A 17,311-nucleotide genomic window follows, 5' to 3' on the forward strand; every position below is an offset into this window, starting at 1 on the left:
AACAGGAGAGAAATCAAATTCTACATATCATTGGTTAATTTACAGTGTAGAAAATAAATAAAGTAAGAAAACAAATGGTGAGTATCGTAACTTCATGGTTAGGGTTAGTTGATTAAATAAACTAAGATCGTACCAAAATACAAATGAACAATAAATATATTTCATTTAGCAGTTTCCAACAATTCACAAGATTAATTAGTAATTACATTCAAGGCTTGCAGAGCTTGCAAGTGTGTGCTTTTTTCAACATTTAACAGCTATCAAATCTATTTCAATCCAAAAATTCATGACTTAAGTATTCTTTGGTCTATGCCAATCATTCACATTGAACTACTTCATACTGGTCGTAAGTTAACTTTGGCTTGAATTTCCTGTCCCTCCATTGTTACCTGATGAAGGTCTAAGAGGTCTACTGAAATGGCATTACCAATAAAGTTTATTGCATCTAAGAGGACAGCGTGTGGTAACGCCTCTCTCTTTCAACCATTAGATTTCTCCTGCACACCTGTCCACAAAACTACATTGGTGTGCACGGGCAATCTGAGATTTCAAAATCTATTGGGAAGATGCTGATAAAATTCGGTTAGTGCATTCATGATACCCTGAGCACGCGCTCATGACTTTTGCTCTACCGCCAGCCTCAGGGCTGACATTTGATTTGCTTCAACATCTTTAAATGTACTGGACCGATTGCCATTAAACTTGGCGAGTGGACTTATTCTTCCCAGAGACTTAACCAAGGTGACTTTTTTGAGCCTGTGTTCCACTCCACCACTGCCTGTAATTAAACACTAACATGAAATTTTGTTGCTATATTCACACACCACTCACACCACAAAGAGAAATCCCTAACCCACTCTCGGTTTTACTCGTGCTATCGTTGGCTAAAGTTTTTTTTTTTTTTTTTCTATCCTCAAACAAAGGAACATACCCCCTTCTCCCACCTACACCACCCCAATGGGGCCAAAGCCTAGCTTGTTTACTGCACTGATTGGCACGAGGCCAGCTGAAACAGGACACGGAAATTATGTAAGGGTCCACACCTTCCTTGTTATTTGCTCAGCCATTCCCTAAATGCCCTGATACCATCAAATATGTCATAAGTGGACTGGGCTGGGATCCTCTATGGACCAAATCTCACAGTTTCCAATTTGGCTATGAGATGACACCAACATACACATGCCAAATAACTACATCACGCTCACTATGTGTCGCTGGTTTTCTCTTCAGAGGCTTTTTCACTCATGATCACACCAGTTTGATCTGGTTTAAGTGTTATAGTCAGATACAGACCGGTTCATGTTGATTAAAGCTGTTTTTGAGATGATAAATAATAAATACATTTTATTGCCTTGTCTGAAAAGAAGCCAAATATGACACTTAGTATTAGTTCAGATGGGGCAAGTAGAGTCATACACACAACATCAGCTGATCCAAACAAACACCAACTACCTTTGGCAATTCAAACAAGGCGTCCATTTAAGCTGTCAGCTCTTCACTCATCCCTGTGGTTCCTACCTATCCAACATTGTTTTCTCACTCATCCACACCGGCTTCCTCCTGTCTGCTTCCTCATCAATCTAAACCACGTGTGATGTGGTATGTTTCTGCAGTGCGTCTCTTCAAATGAACCCAGCAGACGTTTTAATATGACATTTTTATCTATTAACACTATGACATTAATTAATATAACGTTAATATGAAATTTTAATGTGTCTGCTGGACTCCTTTTTTTTATACCCTTGGGGGTTTGATTGTGTTCTCTAGTACACGTATTGTTTACACATTGGGTGCACCCCAGAGCAAAACATATCCTGCTAACACAACTGTGCTACTGTTTCATAAGGAACCTTCCCAGCTGAACTCCTGGCTTCTCTGATCTCACAAAGGACTTCTGCATGTGCCGCATGTGTCCTAGGATAACACTTGCAAGGACTAGAGGTCTTGAACTTTCAGTTTCCTCAAACTTTCAATATGTATTCTACGAACTGACAAACAACCGAGAGACTAAAAAGAGAGCCGACTGGAAATTGCCATTTTTTAATTTAAATAAATGGCCATTTATGCAGAGTCTATTTGAAAAGCCCAAACATAACAGCTACAGCAGCTACACTCATGACCGATACCATCTGTGGCACAGGCGCTGCTGCGTTGTTGCCAGGAATGATGGTCCTGGGTTTGCTGATCCAGGGGTTGCTGATCCAGGGGTTGATGTTCCTGGGCCTGCTGGTCGTCGGGTTGATCTTTGTGCTGACAGTTGGTAGTTTGTCGATAATTTGTTTTGCAAGCCGATATTCTTTCACCACTTTGGTGTAGTCTTTTTCCTTGGATATACACTTGTACTCCCCATAGCTCACCTCTTCCATGGCAGGGATCAGGTGCAGGCAGTTGGACTGCATTTGCAGACACGGGTTGCTGTGGCCTTGGTGATCCCATATGTAGACAGCATGGTAAGAGTCTATAGGACATGACAAATAGAAAGGGACTTCCAGAGGGACAGTGTGAACTGCCACGTCCACTGGTGAGGGAGAACTGATCCCTCGCTTGGTCCTGCTCATATTCTCAGATTCTAAAGGAAAAGAAGAAAGTAAAGATGGTCACAATAGTATGTGAATGCTAGTGTGTCATCTAAATATCATGACACTCTGAGGGTCATCATAATTTACCTTTTACTGCTGTCTGGCACACACTTGTTTGTCCCTCCATAATATTTTGAATACCATCCCTGTGAACAGGAAACAGTTGTAAAATTTGTTGTCCCCACAAACATATTTTCATTTTTCATTTTTATCACTGGAATGATAAGTAGATGAAGATTTTTGATGCTACAAACAGCCGAAATGATTTGTTTTCATTTGGGCTCAAAACCTTTGCTCAAGATTTTAAAAATCAATCTCTCTCAGGAAAGAAGGTCATAGTAGGTCAAGTAGGTCAAGTAGATCAAAAGGAAAGGGAAAAGAGCCAACCACACAAAGCACAGAGCATGCAGCTGACAGCTGACTTACGGGACAGTCGGGGTGCATCCAGACTTGGTCCAGGCACAATATGGGTCACGGGCCAGAACACACTCTTCACAGGAGTTGTTGTAATCTTGACACCTCTGGAGGTCAACGCTTGAGATTTTCTCTGAGAAACCCACGATTAACTTTCTCTGACCACAAAAGTAAGCAGCAAAATAAATATTACATTGAGCAATCATGATTGGAGTACTTACAAAGATGTTACATTAAATTATCAGGATCTAAAACTAGCTTTTCCTGCACTATTGATGGTGCTGCAATGTACTGTAAAATATATAACTTTACAAATGGTAGTTTGAAAGAGCTGTACCTTTTTGGAGTTAAGTTTCATTGATTGTATGGCTGAGTAGTTGGAGAGCTGTGTTTCAGAGATTATGAAAGGTTTAGAGCCAGCCTCCAAGACTTTGTGGATCTTCCCAGAGTCTGTGAGAGCACAGAGAGCAAAAGACTCAAGGTAGCAGGGTAGCCAAAATAGTTTTCTGTGATAGAACTAATTTCTTCTTAGAACAATGGGCTAAAAATATTTATCCCTTGGGGAGATTGTACACAATACATGTTTTCAAGCCAAATTAACAGGGAGATGTGCAAAAAACAAAAACAAAAATGAAAGCTGTCAGACAAAAATAGCACAAGAGCACGGTGGCAGGTTTGTAATTGTGCCAGACGTAAACATACCAGTAGCTAGGAGCAGGATGTTGTACATGTGCTGGTCAGCAGCTTGGACTCTGTCCACAGCGATCTTGGTGTAGTTGTTGTTGCTTACGTAGAACGGAGCAAGGTGATGTACTGAGCGGACCCAGTCGCTCATTTCTGGGTGGTCCTTCACTATGTTGACGGTGGCCAATGGCAGGCTCTTGCTGTTTTTGTTACACTGGAAGATAGACGGACACAGAATGGATTCCATTTCAAACATATGTATACAACCTGCAAGCCATAAAAGTAGTGCACCAATGTAAATATTACAATTTTTACTTGAAAGTGGGAATGTAAACTGCACATTCCACTCAGGCTAAGCAGTCCTAAACTTTTCAGCACCAGTGTACAAAACTGAAGGATCCTTAAGCTGTATAACCCAACGTACAACACAACCACTATCTTTGTGTACCCCTTAAAAACCTCAACTATGGTTTGACCATGAATAGAGCACAACAGAATGCCACAATTTGTCATCCTAGAGATGAAAACATTGAGACACATTATGGGCAAATATTTTATGCAGTTGCTGTGATACAAAATGCAGGAACTCACTATTTCCACATTTCCACCCATACTGACAATTTGTTTCCATTTGTTATTTTTACACACCCTTACAACTCTGTCATACATGCTAGAGGATGCCCATAAAACATTTGGCTTAAGTAAGAGGTTGTGGGGAAAAAAAAAAAAAACAGTCCCTATGAGGAAGTTCTTTATCAGAGCCTGTGAAAAAAACTACACAATAAAAAAAAGGGAGTAAATAATGAAAGAAATTCCTTACAGTTCCTGGTCTAGGGTTGGGAATGTCTTTATCGTAGCCTTTGAAAGTCGAGTTGTGAAATATATTGTCAATCTCTTCAATGGAATAGATGCAAACTGCTGTAGAGTTCCTGGAAGAGAAGTGAGATACTGAAGTCAGCCGAAAATAAACACTAGCACATCATTTTTTTCCATGTTGTAACATCTACAGTTTTAAATCTGTTGTCTATGTATTGCTACATTTTGGAGTGCAGGCAAGCTGCTAGTAAGCAAGAAATAGTGGACCCAAGGACATGATACAAAAACCTGAATGCTCAAAAGTTGTACTACTTCTTTGAAAGATGTTCAGATTTAGTATTTTGATTTTTTGATGATATTTGTTATTTACTGAGATAGTATGGATAGTGGTCGGATGCAATCCTAGGCCAAAGGTACTTGTGTTTCCAGAGGAAAGGGTTTTTAGCTACTGAGCACATAATTTATCTGAAATATTATCTAAGTGTTGATATTTTTAAAGTAAATGCTGGACTTGTAGTTGTCAATCACATTTATGTGACATGCAAAGTGTGTTGTGCGTGTGTTGCTCATGTTGCTGCTTGGTTACTGATAATACAGGAAGGGAAAGTGTCTAACCAGCTGCTTGTGAAAAGTGCATAGACTCTGGTTTCATGCCAGTCCTCAGCGTGCAGCACAAAGACATCCTGAAGACGGTTAAAATAGAGCGATTCTTTCGGAAACCCACAGACAAGGCGGGCTTTGAGGAACGATGTCCACATGTTCTGGAAGAACCTCTTTGACCCACCCTCATCCACCTGCAAAACCATATTGACAAATTAAACTATAGGAGACAGCTCTAAAAAGGTCAGTGGTGCAAACAGGCAGTCAACAGCAGTAAAGAATCAACGTTACATGAAACATGGAACAAACCATCTAGCCACTTTTCAAGGCAGACACAAATGCCCATGAATGTTATCAGATGACAACAAATGACTACTACAGCAAGACTGTTGGTTGTAACTGAATATAAATTTGCTCCGTTTGCTTTTCAAAAGACCAAGGGAAGGCAGCTTTGTTAGCACAGGTGGTAGGAATGGGACCAGGCTGCAAAAAATGCCTGAGCTAACCTATTGACTTTGGCCGAGTTGAACACCATACATCAGCTGAGGTTATCAGCCAGTCTGCTACATTTCCCATTTCTTCTTATTTTTCATCACAGCGCAAGTTAATAAATAATTTATTTCCCTCACAGTAGTCACGTTATCTTGACCCACGATGATAAGCTGAAACCTCAATATGAGCATTTAAAAATGCATACCCCAATATGCTCTCCTCCGTAAGGCACATAAAACCGCAGATGAGTGGTGGCTGACCTTAATGATTGTTTCAGGAAGTCATATCTAGTCATATCTGAGCTCTTGACTTTCCTTGGCTTGTAAATTCAGGAAAGTTACAAAAGGAGAAAGAGGACACCCAGTAGACCAGTAACTCTGCTGACGACAGAAAGAAAGCTGCTCTTCCGCCTGATTTACTTTTTGCCAAACAGAAACTGAAGACAGCACAAATGACCGGACTGTACCACTGTTTGAAAAAGTCACGTAAAGCTGCACTTTCTCTGTTTTCATAAATGTGCATCACACTCACTATAAATCAGATATTAGCTGTTCAAAATGTGTTGATTGGTAGCTTTTTTTTAATTATTATTTGTATGGTTTTGTGTATTATTATTTTTTGTTATTATTTTACCATATTTAATTAAGTCTGTTTTTGTTACATTTGAAATTGCCTGTTAAATACAATTAAATGCATGGCTTTTTCAACACAAATGATATAAGGTTTGACATTTCATATTAATTTATTAGTTTGTTAGTTTAGAGTGTTATTCTTTTCTCTGATTTACCTACTGCAGTCTGTAAGGGAAGAGCTGCCCCACAATGTTACTTTAACAAGATTTGGATTGCTGTTAGTTAGTCTAGATTTAAGCTGATCCCAAGGAGATAAATCTTTGTTTAGTAGGGCAAGAACTTCCTGCTCGTGCAAAACAACAAGGTCACTGACGGCGCTGTGACTGCACTCCACTTTCAGTGTACCTTGCAAACTCTGGCTACCCTGGAAATCCACGGGTCTGCTTCTGGGCTGCTGTCCGAGTTCTTTTCACGAAAAAAGATGTAGATCTTCTCGTTATCGGGGTCTATCTCCCTTCTCACCCAGGAGGCAGAGATGAACGTGGGTTCTGTGAGAAAAGATGTTTACTGAGCTGAGTTCCAAACTGCTCCATTATTTACAGTGCAGTGTGGTGCCTGTAAATGATACGTGACGCAATAACCTTGGCACGAGAAACAAAAACCAAATGGGGTAGTTAATCTGAACTTGGACAAAGATGCAGCAGTCTGGGAGAAGGGTGAGATGGGTGAGAAGGGTGAGAAACCTCCTAGGTGCAGATTCACTAATACTGACCAAGTGCCAGCAAAGTCCATTCTGTACTAAGAAATGTCAACTCCACGGAGCTTTACTCACCTGAAACCCACTTGTCATACATCCAGACATTGGTTTTACTGCCACCTTTCCTTCTGAATTGTAACAAACTTCCATCACTGTCCAAAGGGGCTGCAGCATATAAGTCTCCCTCTGAGAACAGCAGAGAAAATCACATGACAAGAGGCAGAGATGCTCAATTATTTACTGTGCGTTGGTTTTGGTACATGACTTGATAGGATTACATAAGTCTCTTAGCGCAACACTGACTCGGTTATGCAAGCAGCTATATTTTACATACCTACTGTGAGAGACAGTGAGTTCTGTGTATAAATGTGCGGAGATATGCCAGTTCCTTCATAACTCTCCACTATCTCTTGTGACTGGTTATTTGCCTGTGAATACTAAAGGATGAACAGTGAATGAAACATTTATTACGCAAGATCAAAGAGAAAACATGAAAACATTGTCAGGTTTGATGGGGGAAACAATTATGGATGGCACAGACAATGACACATCAAGACATATGTGTCTAGACACATCTAGACAAATATGTAGACTCAAAACAGGAAGCTGCCACATCCAAGAGGCTTAAATCATCAGTGGAGCAGTTTAATTAAAGCTCAATCAGACCACAGTTACTAAACCAAACAACCACATGTAATAATGCTCATTTAGGCCTGGTTTGCCAGTAAAGAGAATAAGCCACCATGTGTGGAATAAAGCTGCTGTCACACAGATGTCACATTAACACATATTTAATAATGTGTGACAAAAAAAAAAAAAAAAAAAAAACATTGGGCAAACTCACCAGCCTCCAACACTGTGGCCTGTATCCATTCGTTCCACACACAAATAAACTCTCTTGGAACTTCTGAATGACAGTGATGACATTTTCACACGGGCCCTAAAACACATCGTCTGTTACAGCCAAGTCATTTAAAAGCCATTTAAAATTCTCTTTATTTGGCTTGCTTGTGCACCGCCCATATCCAATCAAACACAGCTTCACTCTTCCATTACTGACCTCTTGACATTCCTGCTTGCCTGTCGCTTTCAGTGGGAATTCCTGCAGGGAGCATCATTTGAACAAATAAGTCAAACACATGTCCACGTTTTCACTTAAATGAGGAAAATCTTGTGGATAGTGGTCAATAAACAATTGGGAATAAAAAAATAATATATATATTTTCAAGAGTTTGTATCATTAACTGTTGCTGACTTTATCTCTGTTTTTTTGGCCATAACATGCAATGTTTGGAATAGCTGAATCGCAATGGAAAAGCAGGTTTACTTTAAGTTTGTCCGGAAAACAAGTTTTTCCATACTTTTTTGGAAAACAATACAGCTCCAGACTCCTTAGTCATTATTGTTAAAAGGAAAAGATTTGATATGGTGATGATGGCTGACCACTCTGCATTTTGTGTAATGTGAAATTCTTGTTAAAGGACATCTCGGCAGCACTGTTTGCCCTATTGCCACTGCAGTGGTCAGAAAATGGATGGATGGATGATTATATGGAGGGATGATTGGATGTATAAAAAGACAGTATATTGTGTGCCTATATGGTCTGTTTGTGTCATTTTCCACCAAGTGTTCATCAGCAGTTCCCGACATGGTAGTAATCAGCTGGTATTGAAAGGCCACGGCTGTCAGCAGGCATCTAAATGGCACCGCTACTTAAGCTTTATCCCAGACAACCCATTGTATTTAACATAATAGCGTGACTGCCATCTGTTACAGTACACTTATTGTAAGACCAACTCCATTAGAAAACACAAGAACCGCACAAATATGAAGCTGCGGGTGAATTGATTATCCAATAGACATCTAAAGCTAAAAGGTATACTAAAAGAAATATCAGGCGCATGACGAAGCAATGCTGCTGATAACGTGCAGGGAATAAAATAAAGAGAATGGAGACAGGTGTTAAACATCTCATACAGGTGCACAAACAGACCCACCTCTACAATACGACTGTCCTCCACATCAATTTTTAGCACAAAATCAGTCCCTCCGACATATAATTCATCTGAGTCCTCACTATGAAAGAAGACAGTGTGGTTCTGATGCACTGGATACTTAAGCTGGCCGTTTATCCTGTCTGGAAAAGGAAAAGTCACGTTATCAGTAAAAACAATAGTTATCAAGGCTGGCGCACAATGAATAGCACAGTTGTGAAAGGCTCAGTGTCTCCAAGTTGTGGGAAAAAAGATGTTAGTGAAGGACAAAGTGAATAATGTCAATATCTGTAGTGTGTGTGAAAGCAAATATTTTTGATTAACTCAATTTCCCTTTCATTTCCCTGTATACAAAATGCCAGATTGTGATTATCCGTTGATCTTTTTAGACGGGACTTACTCTGATCTGTAGGGGTAAACACAGGTGATACTAATGGCATTAATTAAGGTTGTGTTCCACTTAAGTCTAACAGATCCAGACATGGTTCTGGTCACGGCTGTGTTGCCATGTCAAGGTCATGATGTTGTGCCCGCTGGCTCCCTGGAAAAAGCCTCTGGTTCACTTAACACTAAATGGGAAGGCACTTATAATTAATGTCATTAGCTTCACCTGTGTTTAAGGTATTTCAGGCCAAAAAGGCTGATCTATCTATTCTATCTTTTGAAATCTTGGAGGGGGGGATTTGAACAGAGGATTATCATTCTGTAATAGACTTACTGATCTTTTCTAGATTACCTTTGCTCAAGTTTGCTCACATCTTGGATAGTTATTTGACTGGCTGATGGTGTTTTAATTTGCCTAGAAGCCACTGGAGGGTCGTGACTAGCTAAGGTATCAATAACATAACGAAATGATGGCCAAGACAAGATCCTTACCTCCACTCCGGATGAGTCTGGGTATGTCTTTTAATCCTAGGCTTGGTATATCCCTCAATTCAAAAACGAGCACCAGCTGAGGATCCCAAGCGAGCCAGAGGTAAATTAGCACCAAATGCCTCATTTTGCGTTTTCGTTAGCGACCATGGTGTGCAATTTTTGCAAGTGTTGTCATAACAACGGCAGGGATGTCCTGTGAGTCTGGAGCCTGTCTGTCACACTGCTGAGGTGATGTGCAATCAAAAGTTTAGAAGCCCAACGTTCCCGCCCCTTTCTCTTTAATCCAATCACAGACACACAACGACACACGGCCACTTCCGGATTTACAGCTTTCAGTCAGACGCAGCCATGGTAACACATTTATTTATCATTTTACATAGCTTTTTTTGGAGTAAAGTTGCTCTGTTGTGCATTTTAGCTGCGTAACGTGTATATTTAACGTATTAATTCGACGTACATTCATTCACTACTTGGTGTACATTCATTCCTGCCTCTTTCTAGCGGGCTAAGCTAGCTTTAAAAGCCGTCGTACAGTGCCTCAAGTTGTTGTTATGGTGTCTTTACAATATAACAGCACTATAGTTGTGTCTTGTTTGTTGTAGCGGTTCCGCTTCTGTGGGGATTTGGACTGTCCAGACTGGGTGCTTGCCGAAATAAGCACACTGGCGAAAATTGTGAGTACAAACAATAACCCAGATGATAGACGCCGGTTATAACGAGGTGGCGTCTTTGGTTTGATTGCAAAAACAAAAGCTAACGTTTTGCTCCTTCCTCATGAACAGTCAAGTGTCAAGATGAAACTCCTTTGTGGTCAAGTGCTGAAGGATTTGCTAGGAGAAGGCATCGACGTAAGTCTCCAAATAGTTGCAGTCATTCTTAATACACACACACACACACACACACACATACACATTTATGCTGATAAATCCTGCCTTGTGTCTCTTTCAGTATGATAAAGTTGCAAAGCTTACCGCAGATGCTAAGTTTGGTAAGTCTCCTTTGTCATGCCATTACAGTTGTTTTGGTTGCTTTGCTGTACATGCAAGCCTTGCACCATCAATCTAACACTGACATTTCAGAGATGCTTCTTTTTGTGCCACGGCTTGCAGTCATGTTGTCGATCCGTGTTGCAGAGAGCGGAGACATCAAAGCCAGTGTTGCAGTGTTGAGCTTCATTTTCTCCAGTGCAGCAAAGCATGATGTTGACAGCGAATCCCTATCCAGTGAGCTGCAGCAGCTTGGACTTCCTAAAGGTAGGTTTATTGGGTTTCTCTTCATTTGCCATGAAGGAGGCTTTTTGATGAGTGTAACGCTCAGACCTTCCCATGCCCGGAGAGAGGTCAAAATCATCAGACAAAGCAGTACAAAAGCAGAAAGCTAGATTGTATTTCATCAAACAGGGCAGATCTGCATTACTTAGGTACTGTTTGCTGTTCTGCCCAGGTGTGACAGACACACATGATAGCATGGAGCACATTGTGAGCACAGGGAATAGCCACAACAGACTCACCACTAGGGGTGTAAATCACAAGTTTCATCACCTTATGAAATTATATCGATCCTTTGGACAATAATGCAATACGATTTTGATTCGGTTCAATTCAGGGGCCTACGATCAATATGGGGCAATATCATACCCCATGTAACACAATAAGTTACATTGCCATGTTTCTTTAGATGCTTGGCCATGTTTGTCATGTTTCTGGAGTATTTTATTTTGTACTGACATTGTTTGCATATGGCATATGGTTTATCAGTTGACCTGTCTTTTTAATAACATTTCCATACTGCTGATTTATTCTTGAGAGAGGAGCAAATGTCCTTGTCATGTTTGTCTTGGCTGCCGGCCATGGCTTCCATTGCTGCCATGGTGTGCTTGGACAGAAGTGATAACACAGGCATGCCATGGGAATCTCAAAATAAAGGTGTATCTCTTAAGATGACGATGTGGAGCGATATTGTCACTCAGTGTCTGCTATAATGGATCTTTGATTATGTCAATCCAGATTGATGCATGGTTCCACCCCCCATTTATTTATCTATTTACATGTGTAGTTGAATTGTAAAAGGTATAAATGACCGAAATAAATTAAAGGTAACATATGGTTATTAATTTACATCCACCTATTCCTTTAGAGCACACAACAGGACTGTGTAAATCTTACGAGGACAAGCACTCTGCACTGCAAGACAAACTAAGAGAGACAAGCCTGAGATGTAAGTATTCCTGTTGAACTTACTGTTTAATTTGGGGAAGACAAAAATAACTGATTGTGTGTGGTGTGTTTTGAGGGACTGCTGACTGCACGGAAACATGAGTGGTCAGTTGTGCTGTGTAATACATTTCAGTGGGAAGGCTGGAGGCCGTGTCCTGGCGGGTAGACTACACATTGAGCTCGAGTGAGCTGAGGAAGGTCAAAGAGCCGACAGTGCAGCTGAAACTGCAGGCACAAGGAGCCGAGTCAGGCTGCACGGAGACCACTGTAGTGTCCATCTCAGCTGACAAGTTCAGAGTCTTGCTCACAGGTCAGTTCTGTGTCAGTAACTCTGGTTTTGACTTTTTTTTTTTTTCAACATTTCTGATCATTCTTTTCTCTGTGCATTTTTACAGAGCTGAAACAAGCCCAGGCTATGATGAATGCCCTTCAGTGAAACATGGATCTCAGCTGCCCAGAATACATTGCGTCTTTGATGATGCTGCATCTGATTGAGTTGACAGACTGCCAGAAGTGCCATACTGACATCCTGAATAGCATTGCTTTTTGTCAGAACCCATGTCTTTTTAAGGACTGAATCAGTTTTCTTGTGAACTGGCTGCCAAATTTATGTTCACCAGTTGCTGCAAATAATGTCTGAACTGGATGATTTGTCACACAATATAACTGTGCTGAAGCTGAAATGTTGAATGGACCATATTTGTATATAATAATATAATATTGTATATAATTTCACTCACTTATGTCATAGATTTTCATCTTACAAACATCACGTTAATAAAAATTGAAAAAAACAAAAAACAAAGATCCTTTCATCGCTGTCTTCCATTTCCACATCGCCTACAAATCCCATCATGCACTGGGTTATATTGTTTGCCTAGTCTCTGGCGTCTTGTCTTATTTCCCGCAGTCCAGTCACTGAAAGAGGTCAACTTGTTGAGTTCACTGCTTTGGCATGGATGATGGCAGAACATGGGCACTCAGCGCAAAAACCTAGTTAGTTATAAATACAGTCGAAAGCCATTGTCTCGCGATATTCTCCAATGAATGAGCGCCTGCACGGACACGCTGATGTTACACAAGTTGTTTGGTAACACTCATGTGTTAAACCCCCGTATTCCGTTTCCTATTTGCAACAACCTTGAACAGGTCTCAGTAAATCGGTGAATTTTTAACCTATTCAATACAAATTAACACCAAACCTGCTAATTCAGCAAGTGTCTGAGCCGCTAGGTGAGTAACCTGAACTGATTACTTTGGCCTCGGTTAAACGGAGCTGCTACGATAAAATTAGTACTGTGCATTCCGCTGTTGACTGTATTCTGTGTGGTCTGAGTGAATGCACGTTCAAACGTAAGAAAAAAAACGAATACTTCAGATCAATACTGTGTTTTCTGACAAGCTGGCATTGTATGTTTATTGCAATGCCACATTCATTGTATCACATCAGATTTAAACGTGCACCATGCAGAACTGCAGAGGCTTTACTTAAGAGAGTGAGTTACTGGTTGAATGAGTTGGACCAGTAAGGAGAACCATGCAGTTTCAACCATCAAATTAACATGCTCATTTGACTTTTTTTGTCAGATAAGTCTAATTTGTCCTCCCTTAAATGAATCCACTTTTGCACATTGAACTTTTAAAGTGATAGTTTGAATAATATAGGCCTAATCTTTGCCCAGCCCTTACAGCCAAGCTTGTTCTTTGCACTTGCAGCACGGGTGCGCCTGTTAAACTAACAAAATGCCCGAGGGACCGGAGCTCCACCTGGCCAGTCGTTTTGTCAACAGGATGTGCGATGGAGTTGTGTTCACAGGGCCGGTTATAAAGTCAGAGGTCAGCAAGAGTCCTGATGTGGCCTTCACCTGTGATGCCTACCGCATCATGGCCACCTCCAGAGGGAAGGAAGTGAAGCTCACACTCACACCCATGAAAAGTGATGATAACAAGCAGCGAGTCAAGGGAGGGCAAGCCGACCAGCCCATGGACATTGTCTTCCGCTTTGGGATGTCAGGGTTTTTCCGCTTCACCACAGAGGATGAGCTGCCGAAGCACTCCCATCTGCGTTTCTTTTCCAACGAGAAGCCCTGCAGAGTGCTGAGCTTTGTGGATGCACGAAGGTTTGGCAGTTGGCAGCCCAATGGGACCTGGCAGCCTGACAGAGGGCCCTGCATCATGTTTGAGTACAAGAGCTTCAGGTTAGGGATGGCACAGTGCTTATGTTAATTCTGTCACTTACTTTACTCGTGTGATTGATAAACCGACGATTTCATTGTTTTGCAGGGAGAATGTGATGTCAAACCTGTCCGACCGTGCTTTTGACCGGCCCATCTGTGAAGCTCTGCTGAATCAGAAATACTTCAATGGTATTGGGAACTACTTGAGGGCTGAAATTCTATTCAGGTGATTTTAGTAAACACACACATCCCTTAGAAATATTCTAGTACGGTCTTAGGAATAGTGCACATTACTACATTTTGCTTTAGATGTGCCAGAGTTGGACCACCTGGGGTCCATCTGCAGTGACCTGTAATCTGTGGTTACCTAGAATTGAAAGCACAAACACGCACATTTTACACACATGAAGGGCTAAACATATCAGCAATATGGTAATATTATACATAAAAATGAAAAATATAGAGACCACTGGCCACAGAACAACATTAAGTCAGATACACATGAAGGCATGCAGGACAGTATCGATACATATTGATTATTTGGCAGATATTAAAACTGCATTGTCTAAGGATCTAGGCAGGTAGAACAAGAACTAACACCTTAACAGATTGGTGACAATGGACAAAACAATGTGATGTGTCTTAGTAAGCGTTGGGCCACCAAAAGGTGCCATAACAGCTTCACGGCACCTGAGTATAGATTCAGCAAGTCTGTGGATGTCTACTGGAGGGATGAACACCACTCTGCCAAAAGATATTCCTGCATTTGGTGGATGTGGATAGGAGCTTTTGTCTTCTTGGAAGAGACCGCTCCCATCAGGATAGAGATGTTGTATCATAGGATGAAGGTGATCACTCATCGGTATTGATTTGCAGTGAGCTTTTCTTCTAAGGGGACAAGTGGAGCCACACCATAACCCATGAAACTGTAGGGGTCCATTCAGGCTTGTAGTGTTCTCTTGGTGGATGCCAAACACACATTCGCCCACTTGTCCAGACTATGGTGAAGGATGACTCATCTGACCACATCACTTTTCATCATGGCTGTACACCAGTGTGTATGGTTTTGCACCACTGAACTCTCAAATGTGCATTTGTCTGTGTAATGTTGGGTTTATGCGCTGCAGCCCTAGTATAATAGCCCTCTTTATGTACAGTGTCTTTTGGAAGAATGGTGACATTATATGTTGGTTTTTCATTTAATTGACCACTCGTCTGCAAGTCTATAAACAGTGACATGCAAGATTGAAACAGGAAGAGCAATCCTACCTTGGTATTGGCATATTAAATTAGAGTTATATTAAATGAGTTCATATTTGCATTGACTAGGAAAATAATTGTACGCAAGTTCTCTCATATCTACTCGCACGTCAGGCCCTGGCTGAAAAGTGGACAGACTACAAGCTGTGTATTGTTTTGATTATGAACCTACAACAATAACACTTCTTACAATTTACAAGAACTGCTTCCTTCAGATATGAAATGAATGGCTTTCTTTCAGTTGGTCTTGGTTTCTTGCATCCTGTGGGAGGCACAATGATTCAGGCACATTTTAAGAACAAAAGATCCCTTTCTTATGAAAGAATGGACTTAAATTAGTCTTTCGTTTCAGGCTGAACATCCCACCCTTTGTGCAGGCAAGGACAGTACTGGAAGGCCTTGAAACAGAAGACCTACGGGAGAGTGAGAAGCCTGTGAAAGGGGAGATCAGAGACGCAAAGGTGAATGAACAAAGGCCACAGTTCTCATGTCTCCAAACATTCACTTTCCATTTTCTAACCACCGCTGTTTCTTGTTTGTCAAAGACCTTAAACACAACCGTGAAGAAGAAAGTGAAAGTAGAGACAGCTGACCTGCTTAGGTTGTGTCACACGGTCCCGCTGGAGGTGGTGAACCTAGGTAGGCTTTGATGTCTTATCTATTCATAAATCCCACAACTCAAACATGGTTGTTACGGCTGTTTGAGTGAAAAGCTTCTCCCGAATGTAAAGCTGATATAGTTCAGTTTCCTCTGAAATACATATTTGTTCTTGACACATTGTATTTTGTGATCCCTTTACCCTTTAGGCGGAAAGGGCTATGATCCTGAGAAGGCGGACTACTCTGCTTTTGAAGCATGGTTGCAGTGTTACTACGTGGATGGGATGAAATCTATAAGGGACCATAATGGTAGAACAATGTGGTTCAAGGTGAGGGAAAAAAATACAGCTTAGATTTTATTTGTAAATTTTAATGCATCATTCATTGGTACTAAACTTCTGTTATACTTTCAGGGAGATCCAGGCCCAATGGCACCTAAAGGTATGCAATACTTTGAATTTTTGCTGAAATGTATCTGAGATTACATGTATCAGGCTGAACAAATGTCTGGTGTTTTCTCATTTTATAGATGCAAAATCACCAAAGGCCAAAAAGAGATCAAAAAAGTCCGATGATCATGATTATACCGGCAAGAAAAAGGTACAAGCCTTACTTTCCTCCTTTAACTGCTGGGAAAAACTCGACCGACATTTAACACCAATTGTATTTCCTTAGGTGGCCAAGGGTCGCTCTGAAAGCAAGATAAAAGAAAATGTGGTAAAACAGGAAACGGGGACAAAAAAGCCGAAGAAAGAAAAGGATGGATTTCAGAAGGAGACAGGATCCAGGAGACGGAAGTCTGAGCGGGACGGCAAGGAAGTCAACACACCTCAGGGCAAAAAAAAACCTACTGCACGTAGCAGGAAGGGCAGCATTGCAGAGGGAGCTGCAGGTAAGAATCAGACGGCAGGAAATTCATAGTTTTACAGGAAATGAAATAAGCCAAACACGGAAGACCTGCTGGGAAGCACCGTCTTACCATGGCAGGAAATATCAAAAACATTAAACAGCATTTTTCTGATGTTAGCTGTCGATGTATAACAGGAGTCCTTCTTGTGGCAGGTCAACAGCGGCGGAGTGAGAGAGTGACCAGACAGTCCAGCAAGTAAACACATACACTCCTCTCAGACAAGACAAGACACTACTGTATGGGACCATTTTTACCAGTTTTTATACACTGAAATATATATATTTTTAAAAACAAATAAAATGTTTTTACAAGAGCTATACAACTGTTTGTTGAACTGATACAAAACAAGCCGGTTATTTTTCTA

The 17,311-nt window shown here is 41.0% G+C and overlaps 3 protein-coding genes across 6 annotated transcripts; 2 read left to right on the forward strand and 1 right to left on the reverse strand.

The window, feature by feature from the left end:
• Window positions 1-907: 907 nt before the first annotated feature.
• On the reverse strand, window positions 908-10,015 carry sema7a (semaphorin 7A (JohnMiltonHagen blood group)). Of its 2 annotated transcripts, none has more exons than XM_030053272.1 (14): window positions 9,785-10,015; window positions 8,912-9,051; window positions 7,975-8,016; window positions 7,759-7,854; window positions 7,249-7,351; window positions 6,990-7,100; window positions 6,563-6,705; window positions 5,109-5,287; window positions 4,498-4,606; window positions 3,696-3,891; window positions 3,331-3,443; window positions 3,006-3,151; window positions 2,667-2,725; window positions 908-2,569 (listed from the first exon to the last, which is right to left on the reverse strand). In XM_030053272.1, the coding sequence occupies exons 1-14, from the start codon at window positions 9,906-9,908 to the stop codon at window positions 2,073-2,075; spliced, it is 2,058 nt and encodes a 685-aa protein (XP_029909132.1). In that variant the 5' UTR covers window positions 9,909-10,015; the 3' UTR covers window positions 908-2,072. The 2 variants fall into 2 exon arrangements, with proteins under 2 accessions (XP_029909132.1, XP_029909133.1); XM_030053273.1 differs by lacking the exon at window positions 9,785-10,015 and adding an exon at window positions 9,309-9,443.
• On the forward strand, window positions 9,591-12,794 carry commd4 (COMM domain containing 4). Of its 3 annotated transcripts, XM_030053275.1 has the most exons (10): window positions 9,591-9,740; window positions 9,825-9,884; window positions 10,078-10,135; window positions 10,387-10,458; window positions 10,567-10,632; window positions 10,733-10,772; window positions 10,918-11,037; window positions 11,921-12,001; window positions 12,134-12,310; window positions 12,396-12,794. In XM_030053275.1, exons 3-10 carry the CDS (start codon window positions 10,133-10,135, stop codon window positions 12,434-12,436), a joined length of 600 nt encoding a protein of 199 aa, XP_029909135.1. In that variant the 5' UTR covers window positions 9,591-9,740; window positions 9,825-9,884; window positions 10,078-10,132; the 3' UTR covers window positions 12,437-12,794. The 3 variants fall into 3 exon arrangements, with proteins under 3 accessions (XP_029909135.1, XP_029909136.1, XP_029909137.1); XM_030053276.1 differs by lacking the exon at window positions 9,591-9,740 and having other exon boundaries at window positions 9,780-9,884; XM_030053277.1 differs by lacking the exon at window positions 9,591-9,740 and having other exon boundaries at window positions 9,781-9,884; window positions 10,367-10,458.
• Window positions 12,795-12,869: 75 nt separating this feature from the next.
• On the forward strand, window positions 12,870-17,264 carry neil1 (nei-like DNA glycosylase 1). Its single transcript, XM_030053274.1, has 10 exons — window positions 12,870-13,233; window positions 13,717-14,198; window positions 14,284-14,403; window positions 15,790-15,898; window positions 15,983-16,076; window positions 16,245-16,366; window positions 16,451-16,478; window positions 16,567-16,637; window positions 16,713-16,929; window positions 17,100-17,264. The coding sequence occupies exons 2-10, from the start codon at window positions 13,744-13,746 to the stop codon at window positions 17,144-17,146; spliced, it is 1,263 nt and encodes a 420-aa protein (XP_029909134.1). The 5' UTR covers window positions 12,870-13,233; window positions 13,717-13,743; the 3' UTR covers window positions 17,147-17,264.
• The last annotated feature ends 47 nt before the right edge of the window (window positions 17,265-17,311 follow it).

Source organism: Myripristis murdjan, chromosome 6, assembly GCF_902150065.1.
Source record: "Myripristis murdjan chromosome 6, fMyrMur1.1, whole genome shotgun sequence".
Taxonomy (NCBI): Eukaryota; Metazoa; Chordata; class Actinopteri; order Holocentriformes; family Holocentridae; genus Myripristis; species Myripristis murdjan.

Excerpts from the sequence above, each read along its gene's own strand:
- sema7a (XM_030053272.1), bottom strand. The coding sequence starts at position 9,908 with ATGAGGCATTTGGTGCTAATTTACCTCTGGCTCGCTTGGGATCCTCAG. Across the intron at positions 5,288-6,562 it reads GGGTAGCCAGAGTTTGCAAG|GTGGATGAGGGTGGGTCAAA; the intron begins GTACACTGAAAG and ends ATGGTTTTGCAG. Across the intron at positions 2,570-2,666 it reads GTGCCAGACAGCAGTAAAAG|AATCTGAGAATATGAGCAGG; the intron begins GTAAATTATGAT and ends CTTTTCCTTTAG.
- commd4 (XM_030053275.1), top strand. Across the intron at positions 11,038-11,920 it reads GCAGCTTGGACTTCCTAAAG|AGCACACAACAGGACTGTGT; the intron begins GTAGGTTTATTG and ends CTATTCCTTTAG. Across the intron at positions 12,002-12,133 it reads AAGAGAGACAAGCCTGAGAT|TGGGAAGGCTGGAGGCCGTG; the intron begins GTAAGTATTCCT and ends AATACATTTCAG.
- neil1 (XM_030053274.1), top strand. The coding sequence starts at position 13,744 with ATGCCCGAGGGACCGGAGCTCCACCTGGCCAGTCGTTTTGTCAACAGG. Across the intron at positions 15,899-15,982 it reads GGGAGATCAGAGACGCAAAG|ACCTTAAACACAACCGTGAA; the intron begins GTGAATGAACAA and ends TGTTTGTCAAAG. Across the intron at positions 16,367-16,450 it reads GTAGAACAATGTGGTTCAAG|GGAGATCCAGGCCCAATGGC; the intron begins GTGAGGGAAAAA and ends TTATACTTTCAG.